A 26,014-nucleotide genomic window follows, 5' to 3' on the forward strand; every position below is an offset into this window, starting at 1 on the left:
CAATCCCAGACCGACCGCACATAGAGTGAGCGCTTTACCATTGGGCTACATCCTACCCCCAAAGAGAATTGTCCACTCATTTCTAGTGAAGGGATGAAGTAAGTTCAAGTGATACCAAAGAGAATTGTTCACTCATTTCTAGTGAAGGGATGAAGTAAGTTCAAGTGATACCAAAGAGAATTGTCCACTCATTTCTAGTGAAGGGATGAAGTAAGTTCAAGTGATACCAAAGAGAATTGTCCACTCATTTCTAGTGAAGGGATGAAGTAAGTTCAAGTGATACCAAAGAGAATTGTCCACTCATTTCTAGTGAAGGGATGAAGTAAGTTCAAGTGATACCAAAGAGAATTGTCCACTCATTTCTAGTGAAGGGATGAAGTAAGTTCAAGTGATACCAAAGAGAATTGTTCACTCATTTCTAGTGAAGGGATGAAGTAAGTTCAAGTGATACCAAAGCCCAATTTCTCATTAATGATTCAAATAAGAGTTCTTTAAAATTCTGCTGACCTGATCACAACCCTGGAGGATGATGAGAGGAACTCCTTCATGCTGGGGTGGTAGCTGTGCAGCTGGCCACAGAGTCTCTCCTCGGGAACCATGTCCGGGGTGGCGAACCCGTTGTAGATGAGCAGGTGCTTCTCATCACACTGAGCTGAAAGAGACCAATACAGTCTTTCACGATCAACATAACCAAGACAAATATAACCAACATATTATCAACATAACCAAGACAAATATAACCAACATATTATCAACATAACCAAGTTAGGTCTGCCCATGGGTGTACTATATACATCTGGCAAGAGGAGGTCATTCTGCAGTGGAGGTTGTAACTCAGGGTCATATAGCATTGTTGTTGTGCTAGCACAGTAAGTTGAATAAGACTAGTTATAAAATTAATACTGTCTGAAAGTAATTCTTATAATATATATCACACTATGGTTTTTTTAAGTCTGAGTCAAGTTCCATTTTAATATTTCTGACACTGAATTGTCTAATGTTATCAGAGATGGGAGACAGGGTGCACGTAATGGTAGAGCACTTACCTGTGACACTGAATTGTCTAATGTTATCAGAGATGGGAGACAGGGTGCACGTAATGGTAGAGCACTTACCTGTGACACTGAATTGTCTAATGTTATCAGAGATGGGAGACAGGGTGCACGTAATGGTAGAGCACTTACCTGTGACACTGAATTGTCTAATGTTATCAGAGATGGGAGACAGGGTGCACGTAATGGTAGAGCACTTACCTGTGACACTGAATTGTCTAATGTTATCAGAGATGGGAGACAGGGTACACGTAATAGTAGAGCACTTACCTGTGTGCAGTCATAGAATCTATCACTTTCCTTTTGTCATTCCAAATACAGTGAAACCCCTCTAAACTGGACACCCATAGGGAGTAGTAAAAGTCAAATTTTTAGGTGTATTTGGTTTAGAGAGGTTCTGATGTGTACTGATATTAGAAAGGAATCATGAAACTAATTTAATTTTAAGGAAATTTCCGTTTACTGAGGAGTCTCGTTTTCAATGGTTTCCTTCATCACCCTCTAGTTTAACCAAAAATCACCAAACATGTTAAGACACCAAACATATTAAGACACCAAATGAGATATTAAAATACGGAGACTATTATTTAAAAAGAAATTTTTTAAATATTGCAAATAGATTTTGGAGAGATACCCTACTCTGCTGGCTAAAAACAGGGAAAGAACTTAATCCTCAAACTGTAGATGATATTTTATGTATTAATATTTGGCTGAATGATAGAATACTCATTGATCATAAGCCATTTCTAGATAAAAACTATTTTGAAAAAGAAATTGTTTTTATAAACGACCTTATTGACGAAAAAGGTGATATTTTAAAATATGATCAGTTCATAAAAAAAACCCAATATATCCACCAATTTCATTAGCTATGCTTCGTTAACAAATGCAGTAAAAACGTACATATATAGTTTAGATGATTTGAAAGATAACAGATTTAAAATGGTTAATATCCCAATTCTTCCATTTAAACGTAATCTTTTATTAAAAAGACCAAGAGGATGTAAGGATATGCACAACTTATTAAACTCTAAATCCATAACTCCAAAATCGCAAGCTAAATACACCAATCAAGGTTTTATCTTTTCATCAAGTGAATGGGCAGAATATTATTTACTTCCTTTTCAGAGCACTCAGGATTCAACATTAATATGGTTTCAATATAGACTAGTTCACCGAATCTTAGCTACGAACACTTTCTTATATATTATTCACTATGTTGAGTCAAACATGTGTAGCTTTTGTAACTACCATCCAGAAACCATACCACATCTATTTTTCGAATGCAATAAGGTTCACAACTTATGGGTTGCAGTACAAAACTGGATATTGACTGGTATTATAATTAATTTCAATAAAAATAATGTCATCTTTGGTATTATTAATAACGAAAAATCTAACTTCCTTAACTGATTAATTATTAACATAAAATATTATGTTTATGGAACTAAGATACAAAAAAAGAATTTAGAAATCAAAGTTGTTAAAAATCTGTTGAAGCAAAAGTCTGAAATAGAAAGATTTATTTTATATAAAAATTGCAAATACGAAATGTTTAATAAACAATGGGCTAATTTATTTAATGATAACGATTAAATGAAATATATAATGTTACCTTAAGTTTGTTCTTGTCTATGGCTTGTTTGGAGATAGCGGAAAACAAGAAAAAGAAACATACACCTCACATATTTGCCTTTTTGCATATATGTATGTGTATGTATGTGTGAATCTACATGTACAATGTATGTATGTACACATGTGTATGTATCGGAGGACATCTGGGTACGTGTGTACGTATTTGTTTGTGTATGGATATATATGGTGTATATTTATTATATATGTACAGCAGTGATTTGGGGCTCCCATCCCTGACACTGCTATGTTTGTGATCTGGGACAATAAAAAAAAAACACACACAAAAAAACACACACTCATACTTTAAAAAGCGTTGAGGTGTCAATAAATTAATATTTATTTTCCTTTTGTATGGTAGTGTTGAGGTTTCAATAAATTAATATTTATTTTCCTTTTGTATGGTAGTGTTGAGGTGTCAATAAATTAATATTTATTTTCCTTTTGTATGGTAGTGTTGAGGTTTCAATAAATTAATATTTATTTTCCTTTTTTATGGTGTGTATGTGTGTAATATGCAATGTGATGGTGGTATTTAAGTCAGTCAGTAGAATGTTTGCCTTTTTCTGTCCTGGACGGATGAACCGGTTGAGGCCGGTACCTGTGTCCAGGACAGGCATACGCTACAACAGCTTGCTCTGAATGTGCACGTTAAACAATTTGGTCTTGGTCTTGGTGTTTGCCTCATGTGTTATCTTTGGCAGACCCATTGGCATTTGTTTCCTATTCCAACCAATGCTCCACAGCTGGTATGTCAATAACCATTGTATATGCTGTCATGGTTGTGGGGAAATGCATATTAAAGTTGTTTTACTACTAATGAAAAAATGTAGTGGGTTTCTTCCAAGACTACGTTTGAATGACCAGATGTTTGACATCCAATAACCGGTGATTGATTAATATGTGCTTTAATGGTGTAACACAAACAGTAACTTTCTCTGTACTTGACACTGTCATGCAACCACTACAGTCACACTACATTAACTGAGCTCCAGGCCTCGTAATTAAATTACCTCTCATGTTTATATCACTCAAAGTGATCACACGCACCGAATACAGCCTAATGAAAGCATTTTAAACCAACATTGATGTGACCTTTTGTCCAGTTTATTCAAATTTTATACATTTTTAAAGAAAGAGTGAAAAAAAAAAAACATACCTAGAGGCTTAAAAGCTTTTAAATACTTGAAGTATTGATTGAATTCTTTCACACACACAAAAAAAAGACGAGAGATGCCAAAAACTGTCAACCATTTCTTCTGCCATTCCACAGACCGAGATAAATTTGACAGCTGTATTCATCAACTAATACAAAGTGACATTGATAATCTAATAACGATTGAGAAAAATATTACCTCTTCACAAGATATCACTTTTATTAGATTTGTATCAATATGGGGATGGTCGATCATCATAGGCTAACCATCCCTGGTGACAGCGGGAAGGCAGAAGGTCTGGCAGATGTTAAAACAAAATTTAATGGAATATTCAAACAAAAGATCCTAGCTGTGTTCTTGAGGCTCAATTAACAGTAATATACAAAGAATACTAAATGAGTTCCCATATGAGACTGTTTATGTTACGAGTGTGTTTTCATCCGTACATCACAAGTGAATGATTAAAAGCACACAAGTTGTAATATAAATGGTCTCACATGGGAACAAGTATAGTATTTTATTTATTACACTGCACTCTATGAACAAAAATTGCACAGAATGACTTCCAAAATAACTAAACAAAACATGAAAATGCACAGATTAAAGACTAGGAAAATGACGTCACTTACCAAATGATGTCAATTAGCAAAATGACGTCACTTACCAAATGATGTCACTTACTAAATGATGTCAGTTACCAAATGACGTCACTTACCAAATGATGTCATTTAGCAAAATGACGTCATATTGTGGTCACTTTCATTTAGCTATTTATCAATGAAACTTTGCATTCCTGTGCCACAATGAAGTTTACAATATTATAAACATATTCACAGCTAAACTAAATTATTAAAATATATATTTTGTTAAATTATGCTGGTAACATTAATTATAGAAATTGATAGCAAGAATTTTTTCCCATTTAAAAATATGAATCAAAAGAATAATGCACACACTATTTGCATGAAGATCTATGCAGAGTTGTACTGTGTGACACAGTTGATCACGTGATCAGAGGTCATCACCTCTCAAAAGACGTATTTCCACATGTGAAGAGACAATAAATATCACATGGGTATCTCTTCCACTACGGTGTATTAAATAAATTTTTATCAAGGTGCTGGAAATTGTTTTGGATGAGGTCAATAATGGACATGTTTAAGCCATTTTGTTTCTCCCATCACTTTGTTTCCTTTCTCGTCTTTGAGTTCCATCTTATTTCTTTTGAATCTTCCAAACCTTTTTGTGGAAGCTTGTTACCTCACTGAGAAATGAAAAATATCCTCCTTTCCTAGTGTTCTCGCAATGTGGTTACAAGCTTTTAACATCATGCAGTGGAAGTGGCGAGTATAATGTGCTCATTAATCAGACAAAGCTACAAAAGCAGAAATGGCCTAATTATCTAATTAAGGCGGTCTATTCAAGATGGGCCTAATTATCTAATTAAGGCGGTCTATTCAAGATGGGCCTAATTATCTAATTAAGGCGGTCTATTCAAGATGGGCCTAATTATCTAATTAAGGCGGTCTATTCAAGACGGGCCTAATTATCTAATTAAGGCGGGCCTAATTATCTAATTAAGGCGGTCTATTCAAGACGGCCTAATTATCTAATTAAGGCGGTCTATTCAAGACGGGCCTAATTATCTAATTAAGGCGGTCTATTCAAGACGGGCCTAATTATCTAATTAAGGTGGTCTATTCAAGACGGGCTAATTATCTCATTAAGGCAGTCTATTCAAGACGGGCTAATTATCTAATTAAGGTGGTCTATTCAAGACGGGCTAATTTTCTAATTAAGGCGGTCTATTCAAGACGGGCCTAATTATCTAATTTAAGGCGGTCTATTCAAGACGGGCCTAATTATCTAATTAAGGCGGTCTATTCAAGACGGGCCTAATTATCTAATTAAGGCAGTCTATTCAAGACGGGCCTAATTATCTAATTAAGGCGGTCTATTCAAGACGGGCCTAATTATCTAATTAAGGCGGTCTATTCAAGACGGGCTAATTATCTAATTAAGGCGGTCTATTCAAGACGGGCTAATTATCTAATTAAGGCGGTCTATTCAAGACGGGCCTAATTATCTAATTAAGACGGTCTATTCAAGACGGGCCTAATTATCTAATTAAGACGGTCTATTCAAGACAGGCCTAATTATCTAATTAAGACGGTCTATTCAAGACGGACCTAATTATCTAATTAAGACGGTCTATTCAAGACGGGCCTAATTATCTAATTAAGACGGTCTATTCAAGACGGGCTAATTATCTCATTAAGGCGGTCTATTCAAGACGGGCTAATTATCTAATTAAGACGGTCTATTCAAGACGGGCCTAATTATCTAATTAAGACGGTCTATTCAAGACGGGCCTAATTATCTAATTAAGACGGTCTATTCAAGACGGGCCTCTATTTTTTTGTTCTTGGTACTCGAATATCTGGCTTCTATTAGGAAGAAAATGTTTTATTTAACGACACACTCAACACATTTTATTTACGGTTATAAGGCTCAAACTTATGGTTAAGGACCACACAGATATTGAGAGAGGAAACCCGCTGTCACAACTTCATGGGCTACTCTTTGCGATTAACAGCAAGGTATCTTTTATATGCACCATCCCATATACTGGACAGCACATACCACAGCCTTTGATATACCAGTTATGGTGCACTGGCTAGAATGAGAAATAGCAGCCTCTATTAGAGACAAACTTCTGTTCAAAGCAGGGGTGTATTCAAGGATTAATGGTAACTTTTGCAATATCTAATGCTAAATGATATATGGAAATCTGATATATCTCATATCAAGGTTGTTACTTTATCTAATGCAAGATGGATGATGCATACATATTCATAAATCTAAATTAAGTTATTGTTTTCTCCCAGTGGGTGTATACAAATTAATCTGATATCTGCTTACCAGTTTTTCCTATATCTAATATGGTGAATGAAAATCTGATAATAAATCAAGTATCACCTTACTGCTAGATGATGTATGGAAATTTGATATCTGCTCACCACTTTCTCTTATACATGTATCTAATGTAAGATGGGGTATGATTTTTTATATCAACTCACCACTTTCTCCTATATCTAATGTAAGATGGGGTATGATTTTTTATATCAACTCACCACTTTCTCCTATATCTAATGTAAGATGGGGTATGATTTTTGATATCAACTCACCACTTTCTCCTATATCTAATGTAAGATGGGGTATGATTTTTGATATCAGCTCACCACTTTCTCCTATATCTAATGTAAGATGGGGTATGATTTTTGATATCAGCTCACCACTTTCTCCTATATCTAATGTAAGATGGGGTATGATTTTTGATATCAGCTCACCACTTTCTCCTATATCTAATGTAAGATGGTATGATTTTTGATATCAACTCACCACTTTCTCCTATATCTAATGTAAGAATTTTTTTCTCTCTCGCTTACATGTATCTAATGCGAGATGGTGTACGAGTATCTGATATCATTGTTTCCTATGTCTAATGTCAGATGGTCAGATGGCATATGAAAATCTGATATCAGCTTACCACTTTCTCCTATATTTGATGCAAGATAGAGTACGAAAATCTTATATTAGCTTACCATTTTCTCCTATGTCTAATGCAAGATGGTGTATGAAAATCTGATATCAACTTACCATTTTCTTCTATGTTTAATGCGAGATGGTGTATGAAAATCTTATATCAGCTTACCATTTTCGCCTATGTCTAATGCAAGATGGTGTATGAAAATCTTATATCAGCTTACCATTTTCTCCTATGTCTAATGCAAGATGGTGTATGAAAATCTGATATCAACTTACCATTTTCTTCTATGTTTAATGCGAGATGGTGTATAAATATCTGATATCAGCTTACCACTTTCTCCTATGTTTAATGTGAGATGGTTTACAAAAATCTGATATCAGTTTATCTTTTTCTGTTATGTCTAATGCGAGATGGTTTATGAAAATCTGATATCAGCTTACCATTTTCTCCAATATCTAATGCGAGATGGTGTATAAATATCTGATATCAGCTTACCACTATGTGAGATGGTCTATAAATATCTCATATCAGCTTACCACTTTCTCCTATATCTAATGCGAGATGGTGTATGAAAATCTGATATCCCTCCTTGACCTTAATAAGCCATGTGCACTTGGTGTTGCCAGGGAAGGGACTGGGGAAGTTGGGGGATGATATCACCCCCCCAGCTCCTGTCAGGGTTTCACTCCCACAACCCTGAGTGGGGGGACCAAATGGCTGCCATGCTGAAAAACATGAAAGTTGAAGATAGTAATTATTTTCAAAGAATTCATGATTTTATTAATGTACAAATGTCAAATCTTAGGTTTGAGTCTCAGTACTGATTCACAACTAGAGTGAGTTGTAATGGCTTAAATTCACTACAAGCACTTCTCTTTCACTAACAACTAACAATTAACCATTGTCCTGGACAGACAGTCCAGATAGTTGGTGTATGTTCCCAGGACAACATGCTTGAACTTTAAATGGATATAAGCACAAAAATCAAGTTAAATGAAATGACACAATACTTCCCTGCATAACAAGCTACTGGCCTCAGTGTTATAGTGGGTAAGCCATCGGCTTTAAGACTAGTAGGTACTGGGTTCATCTCCCAGTACCAGCCCAACCCATGACTCAGTGGAAAGGTGTATAAGCCCACTACACTCATGTCTCTTTCACCAACCACTAACAAGTAACTCACTGTCCTGGACAGAGAGCCCAGACAGCTGAGGTGTGTGTCCAGAACAGCGTACTTGAACCTTAACTGGATATAAACACAAAAACAAGTACAAATGAAATGAAGCAAAAAGTCATTCATTTGTACTGACAAACATATCCAATTTAAGTTTACAAACATATCCAATTTGAGTTTACAAACATATCCGATATGAATTTACAAACATATCCGATTTAAGTTTACAAACATATCCAATTTGAGTTTACAAACATATCCCATTTGAGTTTACCAAACATATCCCATTTGAGTTTATAAACATATCCAATTTGAGTTTACAAATTCAATATCTGTTTTTGTCTGGGGGGGTTTCCCTGTCATTATGATTGTAGATTCTATTAGTCTGAATGAATCTAGAGATGGTGGGGGAAATCCATTGGGACCATCGAGGAGGTTTGAACCTCTGCCCCACAGATTGTATGACTGTGAGTGAACCTACTGTCATCAAGGAGGTTTGATCCTCCGTCCCACAGATTGTATGACTGAGTGAACCTACTGTCATCGAGGAGGTTTGATCCTCCGCCCCACAGATTGTATGACTGTTGGTGAACCTACTGTCATCAAGGAAGGTGTACTGGCCGAGGAAGCCATTAGCCGTTTTGGTGTAGTCTGACACGAAGATGATCTCCAGCCGGGACTGGATCGAGGTGATGGCTTCCGGCTTTTCTGAGCCACAGAACCGGCTCAGCAGAGTCTTATAGCCCATCCGATCAACACTGAAGATGTCTACGTAGTCGAACCGACACCTGGGGAGCAAAATACACACTTCTAGTCGGAATGAGTTAAAAATTGTTGGTATATTTTATGGAATTTTGTTTTTGGAAAGAGGTGGGGGGGGGGGGGGTCTGGAGGGTTCTTAGTTTTCAGACACACCAGATTTGCTGAGCACCCTATTTATTTAGACATTCAGCTAACCTATTTACATTAACTGGGGCCTCAGTGAAATTTAAAATTAAACAAACAACTAGATTGTGTAGTGCCTGTTTTATGATCAAACTGATGTGCCTATATTGTGAAATAATGTTTGTTGTTGCGGTGGTATAATTTTTGTGTAATTTATGGACAAGTGAAGTCAAAAAATATAATACATGGATACATATAAATACAAATTTATGATACTACCTTTCTGATCCACAAAATTAAGTACCCAATAAAATGCATGTGTTAAAAATACACATAATAATTTAAGCTGATAAAAATTTAAGGATTTCACAGTATATACTACTATAAGACTATGACAGCTCCGATAATAAAATCACTATATTAAAGGTATGTTATTCTTAATAAAGCCATTTAAATTAAATGCCGTCGTCCATCCCACAGAGAACGCCTTTTTCATACTATGTATAAAATTTACTGCAAGTTATTTATTTCGTAGTTAATTGACTTGTAAATTGCACACACAAATAGTATTGTTTTGTTATTTCCAAAACACTTTTACTTTTCTTCTTACATCAAACCAAACTGAAATTATCAACAAAACCTTTTTTAACCAATTTTATTTTTAATAAAACTGTCGGAGGAGGAAATTTTATTTTTTATTTTCTATTTTTACAAAAAATACCACACATCAAGCATCGAATACACAAATGTATGTTTTAAAGAACAATTTTTGTTTTTAGCCACAAAAACAAATGGAGACGGGCCTTTTATCCTTGTGGTTGGCAGGGATGAAAATGAAGGATTTATTTTATTATATACAGCCTAGCGACAGACAAATGTTGTACCATTACGTTATGTTAGCCTCTAACGATAACAGGACACAAAAAAGGATATCGACCATCTACAAGTCAGACACTATTTAAGCATTAGGTGCCAGTTTTATACAATTAAAGTGAACAGTGTTGAAGGAATTGTTTGAATTGCCACTAACGCCGTGTCATCTTTAGCCATGGGCTCCAGTTCAAAGACATCAAAATCTATTTGTATCCGACCATCTGTGGCAGCATCAAAGTAGTAGTGACATGTGATCAGCTCGGGGTAAAACTTGGGAAACTTCGGGGACTTGAAGTTACCCGACATCTGTTTCTTGTAGGAAAAATGGTATTCACATTTGTCACCATCACCTGAAATGAAAAGTTTAAATATAAGACAAGCAGTAATGACAGTCTTGTGCAATACACAACAACCAATCAGACAAAGCCCTGTACTATACAAGACACCAGTGAGAAAACGCTTGTTCTATACAAGACACCAGTGAGAAAACGCTTGTACTATACAAGACACCAGTGAGAAAACGCTTGTACTATACAAGACACCAGTGAGAAAACGCTTGTACTATACAAGACACCAGTGAGAAAACGCTTGTTCTATACAAGACACCAGTGAGAAAACGCTTGTACTATACAAGACACCAGTGAGAAAACGCTTGTACTATACAAGACACCAGTGAGAAAACGCTTGTACTATACAAGACACCAGTGAGAAAACGCTTGTACTATACAAGACACCAGTGAGAAAACGCTTGTACTATACAAGACACCAGTGAGAAAACGCTTGTTCTATACAAGACACCAGTGAGAAAACGCTTGTACTATACAAGACACCAGTGAACACTTGTACTATACAAGACACCAGTGAACACTTGTACTATACAAGACACCAGTGAGAAAACGCTTGTACTATACAAGACACCAGTGAGAAAACGCTTGTACTACACAAGACACCAGTGAGAAAACGCTTGTTCTATTCAAGACACCAGTGAGAAAACGCTTGTACTATACAAGACACCAGTGAGAAAACGCTTGTACTATACAAGACACCAGTAAACACTTGTATTATACAAGACACCAGTGAGAAAACGCTTGTACTATACAAGACTCCAGTGAACACTTGTACTATACAAGACACCAGTAAACACTTGTATTATACAAGACACCAGTGAGAAAACACTTGTACTATACAAGACACCAGTGAGAAAACGCTTGTACTATACAAGACACCAGTGAGAAAACACTTGTACTATACAAGACACCAGTGAGAAAATGCTTGTACTATACAAGACACCAGTGAGAAAACCTTGTACTATACAAGACACCAGTGAACACTTGTACTATACAAGACACCAGTGAGAAAACGCTTGTACTACACAAGACACCAGTGAGAAAATGCTTGTACTACACAAGACACCAGTGAGAAAACACTTGTACTACACAAGACACCAGTGAGAAAACACTTGTTCTATTCAAGACACCAGTGAGAAAACGCTTGTACTATACAAGACACCAGTGAGAAAACGCTTGTACTATACAAGACACCAGTGAGAAAACGCTTGTACTATACAAGACACCAGTAAACACTTGTACTATACAAGACACCAGTGAGAAAACGCTTGTACTATACAAGACACCAGTGAGAAAATGCTTGTACTATACAAGACACCAGTAAACACTTGTACTATACAAGACACCAGTAAACACTTGTACTATACAAGACACCAGTGAACACTTGTACTATACAAGACACCAGTGAACACTTGTACTATACAAGACACCAGTGAACACTTGTACTATACAAGACACCAGTGAACACTTGTACTATACAAGACACCAGTGAACACTTGTACTATACAAGACACCAGTGAGAAAACGCTTGTACTATACAAGACACCAGTGAGAAAACGCTTGTACTATACAAGACACCAGTAAACACTTGTACTATACAAGACACCAGTAAACACTTGTACTATACAAGACACCAGTGAGAAAACGCTTGTACTATACAAGACACCAGTGAGAAAATGCTTGTACTATACAAGACACTAGTGAGAAAATGCTTGTACTATACAAGACACCAGTAAACACTTGTACTATACAAGACACCAGTAAACACTTGTACTATACAAGACACCAGTAAACACTTGTACTATACAAGACACCAGTGAGAAAACGCTTGTACTATACAAGACACCAGTGAGAAAATGCTTGTACTATACAAGACACCAGTGAGAAAACACTTGTACTATACAAGACACCAGTGAGAAAACACTTGTATTATACAAGACACCAGTGAGAAAACACTTGTACTATACAAGACTCCAGTGAACACTTGTACTATACAAGACACCAGTAAACACTTGTACTATACAAGACACCAGTGAGAAAACGCTTGTACTATACAAGACACCAGTAAACACTTGTACTATACAAGACACCAGTGAGAAAACGCTTGTACTATACAAGACACCAGTGAGAAAACGCTTGTACTATACAAGACACCAGTAAACACTTGTACTATACAAGACACCAGTGAGAAAACGCTTGTACTATACAAGACACCAGTGAGAAAATGCTTGTACTATACAAGACACCAGTAAACACTTGTACTATACAAGACACCAGTGAACACTTGTACTATACAAGACACCAGTAAACACTTGTACTATACAAGACACCAGTGAACACTTGTACTATACAAGACACCAGTGAGAAAACGCTTGTACTATACAAGACACCAGTGAGAAAACGCTTGTACTATACAAGACACCAGTAAACACTTGTACTATACAAGACACCAGTAAACACTTGTACTATACAAGACACCAGTGAGAAAACGCTTGTACTATACAAGACACCAGTGAGAAAATGCTTGTACTATACAAGACACTAGTGAGAAAATGCTTGTACTATACAAGACACCAGTAAACACTTGTACTATACAAGACACCAGTAAACACTTGTACTATACAAGACACCAGTAAACACTTGTACTATACAAGACACCAGTGAGAAAACGCTTGTACTATACAAGACACCAGTGAGAAAATGCTTGTACTATACAAGACACCAGTGAGAAAACACTTGTACTATACAAGACACCAGTGAGAAAACACTTGTATTATACAAGACACCAGTGAGAAAACACTTGTACTATACAAGACTCCAGTGAACACTTGTACTATACAAGACACCAGTAAACACTTGTACTATACAAGACACCAGTGAGAAAATGCTTGTACTATACAAGACACCAGTAAACACTTGTACTATACAAGACACCAGTGAGAAAACGCTTGTACTATACAAGACACCAGTAAACACTTGTACTATACAAGACACCAGTGAGAAAACGCTTGTACTATACAAGATACCAGTAAACACTTGTACTATACAAGACACCAGTAAACACTTGTACTATACAAGACACCAGTGAGAAAACGCTTGTACTATACAAGACACCAGTAAACACTTGTACTATACAAGACACCAGTGAGAAAACACTTGTACTATACAAGACACCAGTGAGAAAACACTTGTACTATACAAGACACCAGTGAGAAAACGCTTGTACTATACAAGACACCAGTAAACACTTGTACTATACAAGACACCAGTGAGAAAACGCTTGTACTATACAAGACACCAGTGAGAAAATGCTTGTACTATACAAGACACCAGTAAACACTTGTACTATACAAGACACCAGTAAACACTTGTACTATACAAGACACCAGTAAACACTTGTACTATACAAGACACCAGTGAACACTTGTACTATACAAGACACCAGTAAACACTTGTACTATACAAGACACCAGTGAACACTTGTACTATACAAGACACCAGTGAGAAAACGCTTGTACTATACAAGACACCAGTGAGAAAACGCTTGTACTATACAAGACACCAGTAAACACTTGTACTATACAAGACACCAGTAAACACTTGTACTATACAAGACACCAGTGAGAAAACGCTTGTACTATACAAGACACCAGTGAGAAAATGCTTGTACTATACAAGACACTAGTGAGAAAATGCTTGTACTATACAAGACACCAGTAAACACTTGTACTATACAAGACACCAGTAAACACTTGTACTATACAAGACACCAGTAAACACTTGTACTATACAAGACACCAGTGAGAAAACGCTTGTACTATACAAGACACCAGTGAGAAAATGCTTGTACTATACAAGACACCAGTAAACACTTGTACTATACAAGACACCAGTGAACACTTGTACTATACAAGACACCAGTAAACACTTGTACTATACAAGACACCAGTGAACACTTGTACTATACAAGACACCAGTGAGAAAACGCTTGTACTATACAAGACACCAGTGAGAAAACGCTTGTACTATACAAGACACCAGTAAACACTTGTACTATACAAGACACCAGTAAACACTTGTACTATACAAGACACCAGTGAGAAAACGCTTGTACTATACAAGACACCAGTGAGAAAATGCTTGTACTATACAAGACACTAGTGAGAAAATGCTTGTACTATACAAGACACCAGTAAACACTTGTACTATACAAGACACCAGTAAACACTTGTACTATACAAGACACCAGTAAACACTTGTACTATACAAGACACCAGTGAGAAAACGCTTGTACTATACAAGACACCAGTGAGAAAATGCTTGTACTATACAAGACACCAGTGAGAAAACACTTGTACTATACAAGACACCAGTGAGAAAACACTTGTATTATACAAGACACCAGTGAGAAAACACTTGTACTATACAAGACTCCAGTGAACACTTGTACTATACAAGACACCAGTAAACACTTGTACTATACAAGACACCAGTGAGAAAATGCTTGTACTATACAAGACACCAGTAAACACTTGTACTATACAAGACACCAGTGAGAAAACGCTTGTACTATACAAGACACCAGTAAACACTTGTACTATACAAGACACCAGTGAGAAAACGCTTGTACTATACAAGATACCAGTAAACACTTGTACTATACAAGAAACCAGTAAACACTTGTACTATACAAGACACCAGTGAGAAAACGCTTGTACTATACAAGACACCAGTAAACACTTGTACTATACAAGACACCAGTGAGAAAACACTTGTACTATACAAGACACCAGTGAGAAAACACTTGTACTATACAAGACACCAGTGAGAAAACACTTGTACTATACAAGACACCAGTGAGAAAACACTTGTACTATACAAGACACCAGTGAGAAAACACTTGTACTATACAAGACACCAGTGAGAAAACGCTTGTACTATACAAGATACCAGTGAGAAAATGCTTGTACTATACAAGACACCAGTGAGAAAACGCTTGTTCTATACAAGACACCAGTGAGAAAACGCTTGTACTATACAAGACACCAGTGAGAAAATGCTTGTACTATACAAGACACCAGTGAGAAAACGCTTGTTCTATACAAGACACCAGTGAGAAAACGCTTGTACTATACAAGACACCAGTGAGAAAATGCTTGTACTATACAAGACACCAGTGAGAAAACGCTTGTACTATACAAGACACCAGTGAGAAAACGCTTGTACTATACAAGACACCAGTGAGAAAACGCTTGTTCTATACAAGACACCAGTGAGAAAACGCGTGTACTATACAAGACACCAGTGAGAAAATGCTTGTACTATACAAGACACCAGTGAGAAAACGCTTGTACTATACAAGACACCAGTGAGAAAACACTTGTACTATACAAGACACCAGTGAGAAAACGCTTGTACTATACAAGACACCAGTGAGAAAATGCTTGTACTATACAAGACACTAGTGAGAAAATGCTTGTACTATACAAGACACCAGTAAACACTTGTACTATACAAGACACCAGTAAACACTTGTACTATACAAGACACCAGTAAACACTTGTACTATACAAGACACCAGTGAGAAAACGCTTGTACTATACAAGACACCAGTGAGAAAATGCTTGTACTATACAAGACACCAGTAAACACTTGTACTATACAAGACACCAGTGAACACTTGTACTATACAAGACACCAGTAAACACTTGTACTATACAAGACACCAGTGAGAAAACACTTGTACTATACAAGACACCAGTGAGAAAACGCTTGTACTATACAAGACACCAGTGAGAAAACGCTTGTACTATACAAGACACCAGTAAACACTTGTACTATACAAGACACCAGTAAACACTTGTACTATACAAGACACCAGTGAGAAAACGCTTGTACTATACAAGACACCAGTGAGAAAATGCTTGTACTATACAAAACACCAGTGAGAAAATGCTTGTACTATACAAGACACCAGTAAACACTTGTACTATACAAGACACCAGTAAACACTTGTACTATACAAGACACCAGTAAACACTTGTACTATACAAGACACCAGTGAGAAAACGCTTGTACTATACAAGACACCAGTGAGAAAATGCTTGTACTATACAAGACACCAGTGAGAAAACACTTGTACTATACAAGACACCAGTGAGAAAACACTTGTATTATACAAGACACCAGTGAGAAAACACTTGTACTATACAAGACTCCAGTGAACACTTGTACTATACAAGACACCAGTAAACACTTGTACTATACAAGACACCAGTGAGAAAATGCTTGTACTATACAAGACACCAGTAAACACTTGTACTATACAAGACACCAGTGAGAAAACGCTTGTACTATACAAGACACCAGTAAACACTTGTACTATACAAGACACCAGTGAGAAAACGCTTGTACTATACAAGATACCAGTAAACACTTGTACTATACAAGACACCAGTAAACACTTGTACTATACAAGACACCAGTGAGAAAACGCTTGTACTATACAAGACACCAGTAAACACTTGTACTATACAAGACACCAGTGAGAAAACACTTGTACTATACAAGACACCAGTGAGAAAACACTTGTACTATACAAGACACCAGTGAGAAAACACTTGTACTATACAAGACACCAGTGAGAAAACACTTGTACTATACAAGACACCAGTGAGAAAACACTTGTACTATACAAGACACCAGTGAGAAAACGCTTGTACTATACAAGATACCAGTGAGAAAATGCTTGTACTATACAAGACACCAGTGAGAAAACGCTTGTTCTATACAAGACACCAGTGAGAAAACGCTTGTACTATACAAGACACCAGTGAGAAAATGCTTGTACTATACAAGACACCAGTGAGAAAACGCTTGTTCTATACAAGACACCAGTGAGAAAACGCTTGTACTATACAAGACACCAGTGAGAAAATGCTTGTACTATACAAGACACCAGTGAGAAAACGCTTGTACTATACAAGACACCAGTGAGAAAACGCTTGTACTATACAAGACACCAGTGAGAAAACGCTTGTTCTATACAAGACACCAGTGAGAAAACGCGTGTACTATACAAGACACCAGTGAGAAAATGCTTGTACTATACAAGACACCAGTGAGAAAACGCTTGTACTATACAAGACACCAGTGAGAAAACACTTGTACTATACAAGACACCAGTGAGAAAACGCTTGTACTATACAAGACACCAGTGAGAAAACGCTTGTACTATACAAGACACCAGTAAACACTTGTATTATACAAGACACCAGTGAGAAAACACTTGTACTATACAAGACACCAGTGAGAAAACACTTGCACCAAATAAGACACCAAGAAGAAAAAAGCTTGTATAATAAGGAGAAAGACATCTTCTATATAGAATCCTGAAATCTTGGAAATTTAAATCTTTTTATTTTATGATTGCACTCTTAAGAATGTCTTTTAAAAAAACCCAACGTAATTTGTCAATAAACTAATATCCAAATCCCCTAAAATAAATATTTATATAATTTTAGACAGGTTACTGTTATATATTCAAAATGGCAGCTCTGGTGGTTATAAGAAGTAGGCTGTCAAAGTGACATCAAAGTTTTTAATCCTATTTAGATGATCAGTCATTTTTATCAGTACGTTCCCAGGGGAATACGTTTGTTCACTGACTAATTGGTCTTACTGCAGTTTCTTAAATAATTACATTCACTTGCAGACTTTTATACCAAGTTAAAACATCCATAAAAACATACCTATCACCATATGCAGAAAAACTCCCAGAATCCATACTACTTCCACAGGAAGTAGCTCAATCATCCTGCTGTTAATATGGAATCATCCATTATCCTCAACCTGAAGGAAAAAAACAAAACAAAACATATTTAATTACACAAATTTATAAGGTGGTATTTTAACACTTCACAACTCTAATTGTACAGTCGTATAATTGTATTTTAACTCTTCACAACTCTAATTGTACAGTCGTATAATTGTAAATTACACAGTAAGTTCACAGTAGGGGGCATGATCTGTTAATAGCAATGGTTACATAATGTTCTAGTACATATGACCTACTCACAGCAATGGCTACACAGTGTTGTAATAACACATGGCCTACTAACAGCATTGCATGGCTACATAGTGTTGTGTACCACATAACCTAATAACAACAATGATTAGTGGTGCAGGGTTCATGACCTACTAACAACAATGGTGATATAATGTTGTAGGCCACATGACCTGCTAACAGCAATGGTTATATAGTGTTGTAGGGCTCATAACCTACTAACAACAATGGTTATATAGTGTTGATGGGCTCATGACCTACTAACAGCAATGTAATTATACAGTGTTGTGACCTACTAACAGCACATGCAGGGCTCCTACTAACAGCAGTGTTGCAGGGCTCATGACCTACTAACAGTAATGATTATATAGTGTTGCAGGGATCATGACATACTAACAGTAATGATTATATAGTGTTGCAGGGCAAATGACCTACTAACAGCAATGGTCATATAGTGTTTGTGGGGCTCATAACGTACTAACTAATGATTATATAGTGTTGCAGGGTTCATGACCTACTAACATCAATGGTTATATAGTGTTGTAGGGCTCATGACCTACTAACAGCAATGGTCATACAGTGTTGCAGGGATCATGAACTACTAACATCAGAGGTTATATAGTGTTGTAGGGCGCATGGCCTATTAACAGCAATGGTCATATAGTGTTGAAGGGCTCGTAACTTACTAACAGCAATGGTCATATAGTGTTGCAGGACACATGACCTACTAACAGCAATGGTTATACAGTGTTGAAGGGCTCCTGACCTACTAACAGCAATGGTCATATAGTGTTGTAGGGCTCATGACCTACTAATAGTAATGATTATATAGTGTTGCAGCGCTCATGACCTACTAACAGTAATGATCATATAGTGTTGCAGGGCTCATGACCTACTAACAGTAATGATTATATAGTGTTGCAGGGCTCATGACCTACTAACAGTAATGATTATATAGTGTTGCAGGGCTCATGACCTACTAACAGTAATGATTATATAGTGTTGCAGGGCTCATGACCTACTAACAGCAATGGTTATACAGTGCTGCAGGGCACATGACCTACCAACAGCAATGGTTATATAGTACTGCAGGGCTTATGACCTACCAACAGCAATGGTTATATAGTACTGCAGGGCTTATGACCTACTAACAGCAATGCAGGGTAGGGCTCATCATGATTATATAGTGTTACTGACATACTAACAGTAATGATTATATAGTGTTGCAGGGCACATGACCTACTAACAGCAATGGTCATATAGTGTGGCGGGGCTCATAACGTACTAACTAATGATTATATAGTGTTGCAGGGCTCATGACCTACTAACAGTAATGATTATATAGTGTTGCAGGGCAAATGACCTACTAACAGCAATGGTCATATAGTGCAGGGCTCATAATGTACTAACTAATGATTATATAGTGTTGCAGGGCTCATGACCTACTAACAGTAATGATTATATAGTGTTGCAGGGCTCATGACCTACTAACACTAATGATTATATAGTGTTGCAGGGATCATGACATACTAACAGTAATGATTATATAGTGTTGCAGGGCAAATGACCTACTAACAGCAATGGTCATATAGTGTTTGTGGGGCTCATAACGTACTAACTAATGATTATATAGTGTTGCAGGGCTCATGACCTACTAACAGTAATGATTATATAGTGTTGCAGGGCTCATGACCTACTAACACTAATGATTATATAGTGTTGCAGGGTTCATGACCTACTAACATCAATGGTTATATAGTGTTGTAGGGCTCATGACCTACTAACAGCAATGGTCATACAGTGTTGCAGGGATCATGAACTACTAACATCAGAGGTTATATAGTGTTGTAGGGCGCATGGCCTATTAACAGCAATGGTCATATAGTGTTGAAGGGCTCGTAACTTACTAACAGCAGTCAATGACCTACTAACAGCAATGGTTATACAGTGTTGAAGGGCTCCTGACCTACTAACAGCAATGGTCATATAGTGTTGTAGGGCTCATGACCTACTAATAGTAATGATTATATAGTGTTGCAGCGCTCATGACCTACTAACAGTAATGATTATATAGTGTTGCAGGGCTCATGACCTACTAACAGTAATGATTATATAGTGTTGCAGGGCTCATGACCTACTAACAGTAATGATTATATAGTGTTGCAGGGCTCATGACCTACTAACAGTAATGATTATATAGTGTTGCAGGGCTCATGACCTACTAACAGTAATGATTATATAGTGTTGTAGGGCTGATGACCTACTAACAGCAATGGTTATACAGTGCTGCAGGGCACATGACCTACCAACAGCAATGGTTATATAGTACTGCAGGGCTTATGACCTACTAACAGCAATGGTCATATAGTGTTGTAGGGCTCATGACCTACTAACAGTAATGATTATATAGTGTTGCAGGGCTCATGACATACTAACAGTAATGATTATATAGTGTTGCAGGGCACATGACCTACTAACAGCAATGGTCATATAGTGTGGCGGGGCTCATAACGTACTAACTAATGATTATATAGTGTTGCAGGGCTCATGACCTACTAACAGTAATGATTATATAGTGTTGCAGGGCTCATGACCTACTAACAGTAATGATTATATAGTGTTGCAGGGCTCATGACCTACTAACAGCAATGGTCATATAGTGTTGCAGGGCTCATGACCTACTAACACTAATGATTATATAGTGTTGCAGGGCTCATGACCTACTAACAGTAATGATTATATAGTGTTGCAGGGCTCATGACCTACTAACACTAATGATTATATAGTGTTGCAGGGCTTATGACCTACTAACAGCAATGGTCATATAGTGTTGTAGGGCTCATGACCTACTAACAGTAATGATTATATAGTGCTGCAGGGCTCATGACATACTAACAGTAATGATTATATAGTGTTGCAGGGCTCATGACCTACTAACAGCAATGGTCATATAGTGTTGTAGGGCTCATGACCTACTATGATTATAACAGGGCTCATATATGATGATTATATAGTGCTGCAGGGCTCATGACATACTAACAGTAATGATTATATAGTGTTGCAGGGCACATGACCTACTAACAGCAATGGTCATATAGTGTTGCGGGGCTCATAACGTACTAACTAATGATTATATAGTGTTGCAGGGCTCATGACCTACTAACAGTAATGATTATATAGTGTTGCAGGGCTCATGACCTACTAACACTAATGATTATATAGTGTTGCAGGGTTCATGACCTACTAACAGCAATGGTCATACAGTGTTGCAGGGCTCATGAACTACTAACATCAATGGTTATACAGTGTTGTAGGGCTCATGACCTACTAACAGCAATGGTCATACAGTGTTGCAGGGCTCATGAACTACTAACATCAGTGGTTATATAGTGTTGTAACTACTAACAGCAATGGTTATATAGTGTTGTAGGGTGCATGGCCTATTAACAGCAATGGTCATATAGTGTTGAAGGGCTCGTAACTTACTAACAGCAATGGTCATATAGTGTTGCAGGACACATGACCTACTAACAGCAATGGTTATACAGTGTTGAAGGGCTCGTGGCCTACTAACAGCAATGGTCATATAGTGTTGTAGGGCTCATGACCTACTAATAGTAATGATTATATAGTGTTGCAGTGCTCATGACCTACTCATGATGATTATACTGCAGGGCTCATGTAAGTAATGATTATATAGTGTTGCAGGGCTCATGACCTACTAACAGTAATGATTATATAGTGTTGCAGGGCTCATGACCTACTAACAGTAATGATTATATAGTGTTGCAGGGCTCATGACCTACTAACAGTAATGATTATATAGTGTTGCAGGGCTCATGACCTACTAACAGTAATGATTATATAGTGTTGTAGGGCTCATGACCTACCAACAGCAATGGTTATATAGTACTGCAGGGCTTATGACCTACTAACAGCAATGGTCATATAGTGTTGTAGGGCTCATGACCTACTAACAGCAATGGTTATATAGCAGTGTTTGAAATAAGCACTTGTCCATTTGTCCTGACAAGTGAAAAGCTACTCACCTAAGCAAAATATACCTCAATGGTTGTCCAGTGGACAAGTGAAACTTTTCAATACAGTGCCCTTTTACTTGAATAAAAAACCCAGTTATGTGGACAAATGAAAATATTGGCTGACAAGTAGATATCTAGATATAATTTACTTTTCCAGTGAATTAGTGAAATTTTCTGCTTATTTCTATCACTGAATCCACTTGACCTACTAAGAGCAATAATTACATAGCATTGTAGGACACCTGACTGACACTACCTAGATAGCATTGTATGTTGGCTGAACATTGATTTTAGTCACACCGATCACAGCTGGAATTCTCATGGCATCCCAACTGGTTCAAGAGTGGCACACTGCTGACACCAAACACCAGTGACAAGCCACCAGTGAACCAAGCTGTTGTTGTTTATACCTATTTTCATGCTTATATTCAATTAAGGTTCAAGTATGCTGTCCTGGGCACACACCTCAGCTGCATGGTCTGTTTGTCCAGGACAGTGGGTTAGTGTTGTTAGTGGTTAGTGAGAATGAACTTGGTGTAGTGGCCTTATACTTACGCACTGAGACATTAAACTCACTCTGGGTGGGAGCCGGTACTGGGAGGTAAATTCAGCACCTACCAGCCTCAGTCCAGCCTAAATATTTTCATTTCAACTTATTTTTCTGCTTATATCCAATTAAGGTTCAAGCACGCTGTCCTAGTCACACACACCTCAGCTATTTGGGCTGCCTGTCCAGGACAGTGGGTTAGTTGTTAGTTTGTTAGTGAGAGAGAAGAGAGTGTAGTGGCCTTACTCCTACCCATTGAGCCCTTAATTAAGAACTCAGTCTGAGTTGGAGCTGGTACTGGGCTGCGAACCCTGTACCTACCAGCCTGTAGTCAGATAGCTTAATTACTGCACGACGGAGGCTGGTCCAGCCTAAATAACAGTGGGCCAGCAATAAAGCCACTGACCACTGGTCATTGGCCCACCAGCTCAGCATCCTCCATCTGGGTAACTGTGTCACACTGTAGATTACAACTGACCTGGCCATTGGTGTGTTGGTACAAATGTGATAATAAATGTAATAGTGATAAATCTCAAAAGGTTTCCCAGTTCCCAGTGGACTCAGTTTCACTGAACACTGATAAGCATTTTCACAATAATTGCATGATGACACATTTCCAAACCACCTAACAAGTTTCTCTGCAAGGGAGTTGGCTAAGTTACAAATGTTATTTCATTTTCAAATCTTCAGATGTCTCCAGTGCAAAATCTCTAGATGCAGATCTTTGTCCACTGAGAAAACCACCATCAAATGGAAACGGTGACCTCTGGCCCATAATGTCTTCATTAAGCAATATATAGGGTAAGAAAATAAGATTTTCAAAATATGATCTCAAGATAATTATTCAAGCTATATTCTAAACAATGACTAAAATAAAAAGTGTGATTAAATTATGCACAATGCTAAAATGTGGTTCCTTGAGAATGAAAAAAAATTAAAATAAAAAACAAATAAAAACCCCATCAATAACAACTACTAAAACTACATTTTATTACTGTTTTTGAAATGTTAGGGAATGAAAAAATTAAAAATTATATAAAAAAAGAATCCTTAAAAAACCCCAACGTTTTTTATTAATCAAAACTACACATAGAACAAAAAAACGTATGCTTTTCTTCTCTTTAAAGCAGCAACTCAGAATCTTGGCCACTGAAAAGTTGCAGATGGAAAAGATCTTTCAACTCCTGTAATTAAGAAAATATCCATGGCAAAAAAAACAAAAACAAACATGCCATGGCAAAACAACTGGAACAGTAAAAAGGTGCTGTGGAAAATTGAAAGCTTCAGCGCAATCTCCATGACATTCCTGATTGCTGTGTGTAATCACATGGGCTGTCTTTGCCAAATGCAATCTTTAATCACATTCAGGTAACTAATATAGTAAAACAAAATTCTGAATAAATCTAAATATTTAAACACAAATGGTAGAAAATACCATGCATGAAAACAATATATACTTGATATTACTGAAAGATTAAAGAAATGTCAAGTCAAACATTAGCACAATTCTTGGTTTCAGTCACAAGTTTTCTTTGTCTGAATGTATTATAACATCTATATGCATTTGATCTGTTGTACATATCTTTAAGATCTTTGAACTTTCAAAATAACTACCTTGTGTTGTAACTAATCACTGCTACAATGATGAAAACTGAATTTGTCTGTGCAATATTATGTATAATACATAATACTGGTAGTGATATTCTAGCATTACTATGACATCGAGATAGACAACTATAAAGAGAAGTTATTTGTGTTCACTGAAAAGCCCCAGATGACCAAGCCGAGCTCCGTGACTGTTAATAATCAATGTGCAGTGACAGAGAAGAATCCACACATTTCTGTAATGCCTGATTACTCTAAATGTTTGACAGTGTAAGTGAAGACAGCGAGTAGCTGCAAGCAATGATGGAACTCTTGGTAGCCAGTTGGATGTTTTCATCACATACAAGTGTAAGTGAAGACAGCGAGTAGCTGCAAGCAATGATGGAACTCTTGGTAGCCAGTCGGATGTTTTCATCGCATACAAGTGTAAGTGAAGACAGCGAGTAGCTGCAAGCAATGATGGAACTCTTGGTAGCCAGTCGGATGTTTTCATCGCATACAAGTGTAAGTGAAGACAGCGAGTAGCTGCAAGCAATGATGGAACTCTTGGTAGCCAGTCGGATGTTTTCATCACATACAAGTGTAAGCCAACTCACATACAACATGATTTCTCACTACAAAAATGTTTTTAATTCACAAGATCCAGGTTTTTTTACACCCTGTTGATAGCACCCTATGATCCATAGAGAACACTATTTATTTTATAACGAGTTGTTTAAAAAAAAATTGGATATATTTTTAAATAGTATCTAATGTAGTTGTGTGTTCTATTGCTTATGTATCCTTAAAAACCAACTAAACTGTATTTATGGAACTCGTGCAGCAGTTAACTTATAATGTGTCACATAGTAATCAGCTTCTGGTTAACGTCACAGAACAATCAATTTTGGACATCTTTATTTTATTGGACAGCATTGCTCTGATGACTGGCGGCCAGTTATTTTATATGCTGGACATAATGTTGATCTACAATGGATTATCTCATATAGGTTTAAGAAAAAACAAATTTCATGAGTTTTGAATTACAGTTTGTTTTATGATACATTGCATTAATGCGATCTTTGGCATTTAAAAAATGCATCCAAGA

The 26,014-nt window shown here is 36.9% G+C and overlaps 1 protein-coding gene across 4 annotated transcripts in view; it reads right to left on the bottom strand.

The window, feature by feature from the left end:
• The window catches only part of LOC121371992 (membrane frizzled-related protein-like), a 72,899-nt gene that overhangs the window by 8,677 nt on the left and 38,208 nt on the right, over positions 1 to 26,014 (bottom strand). For all 4 annotated transcript variants that reach the window (XM_041498230.1, XM_041498228.1, XM_041498226.1 and 1 more), the window contains 5 exons: positions 18,422 to 18,521; positions 10,481 to 10,673; positions 9,163 to 9,353; positions 7,928 to 8,116; positions 508 to 652 (listed from right to left, as the gene is read on the bottom strand). In XM_041498230.1, the coding sequence (XP_041354164.1) occupies positions 508 to 652; positions 7,928 to 8,116; positions 9,163 to 9,353; positions 10,481 to 10,673; positions 18,422 to 18,485 (782 nt within the window). In that variant the 5' untranslated portion in view covers positions 18,486 to 18,521. The remainder of the gene's footprint in view (positions 1 to 507; positions 653 to 7,927; positions 8,117 to 9,162; positions 9,354 to 10,480; positions 10,674 to 18,421; positions 18,522 to 26,014) is intronic.

Source organism: Gigantopelta aegis, chromosome 4, assembly GCF_016097555.1.
Source record: "Gigantopelta aegis isolate Gae_Host chromosome 4, Gae_host_genome, whole genome shotgun sequence".
NCBI lineage: Eukaryota > Metazoa > Mollusca > Gastropoda > Neomphalida > Peltospiridae > Gigantopelta > Gigantopelta aegis.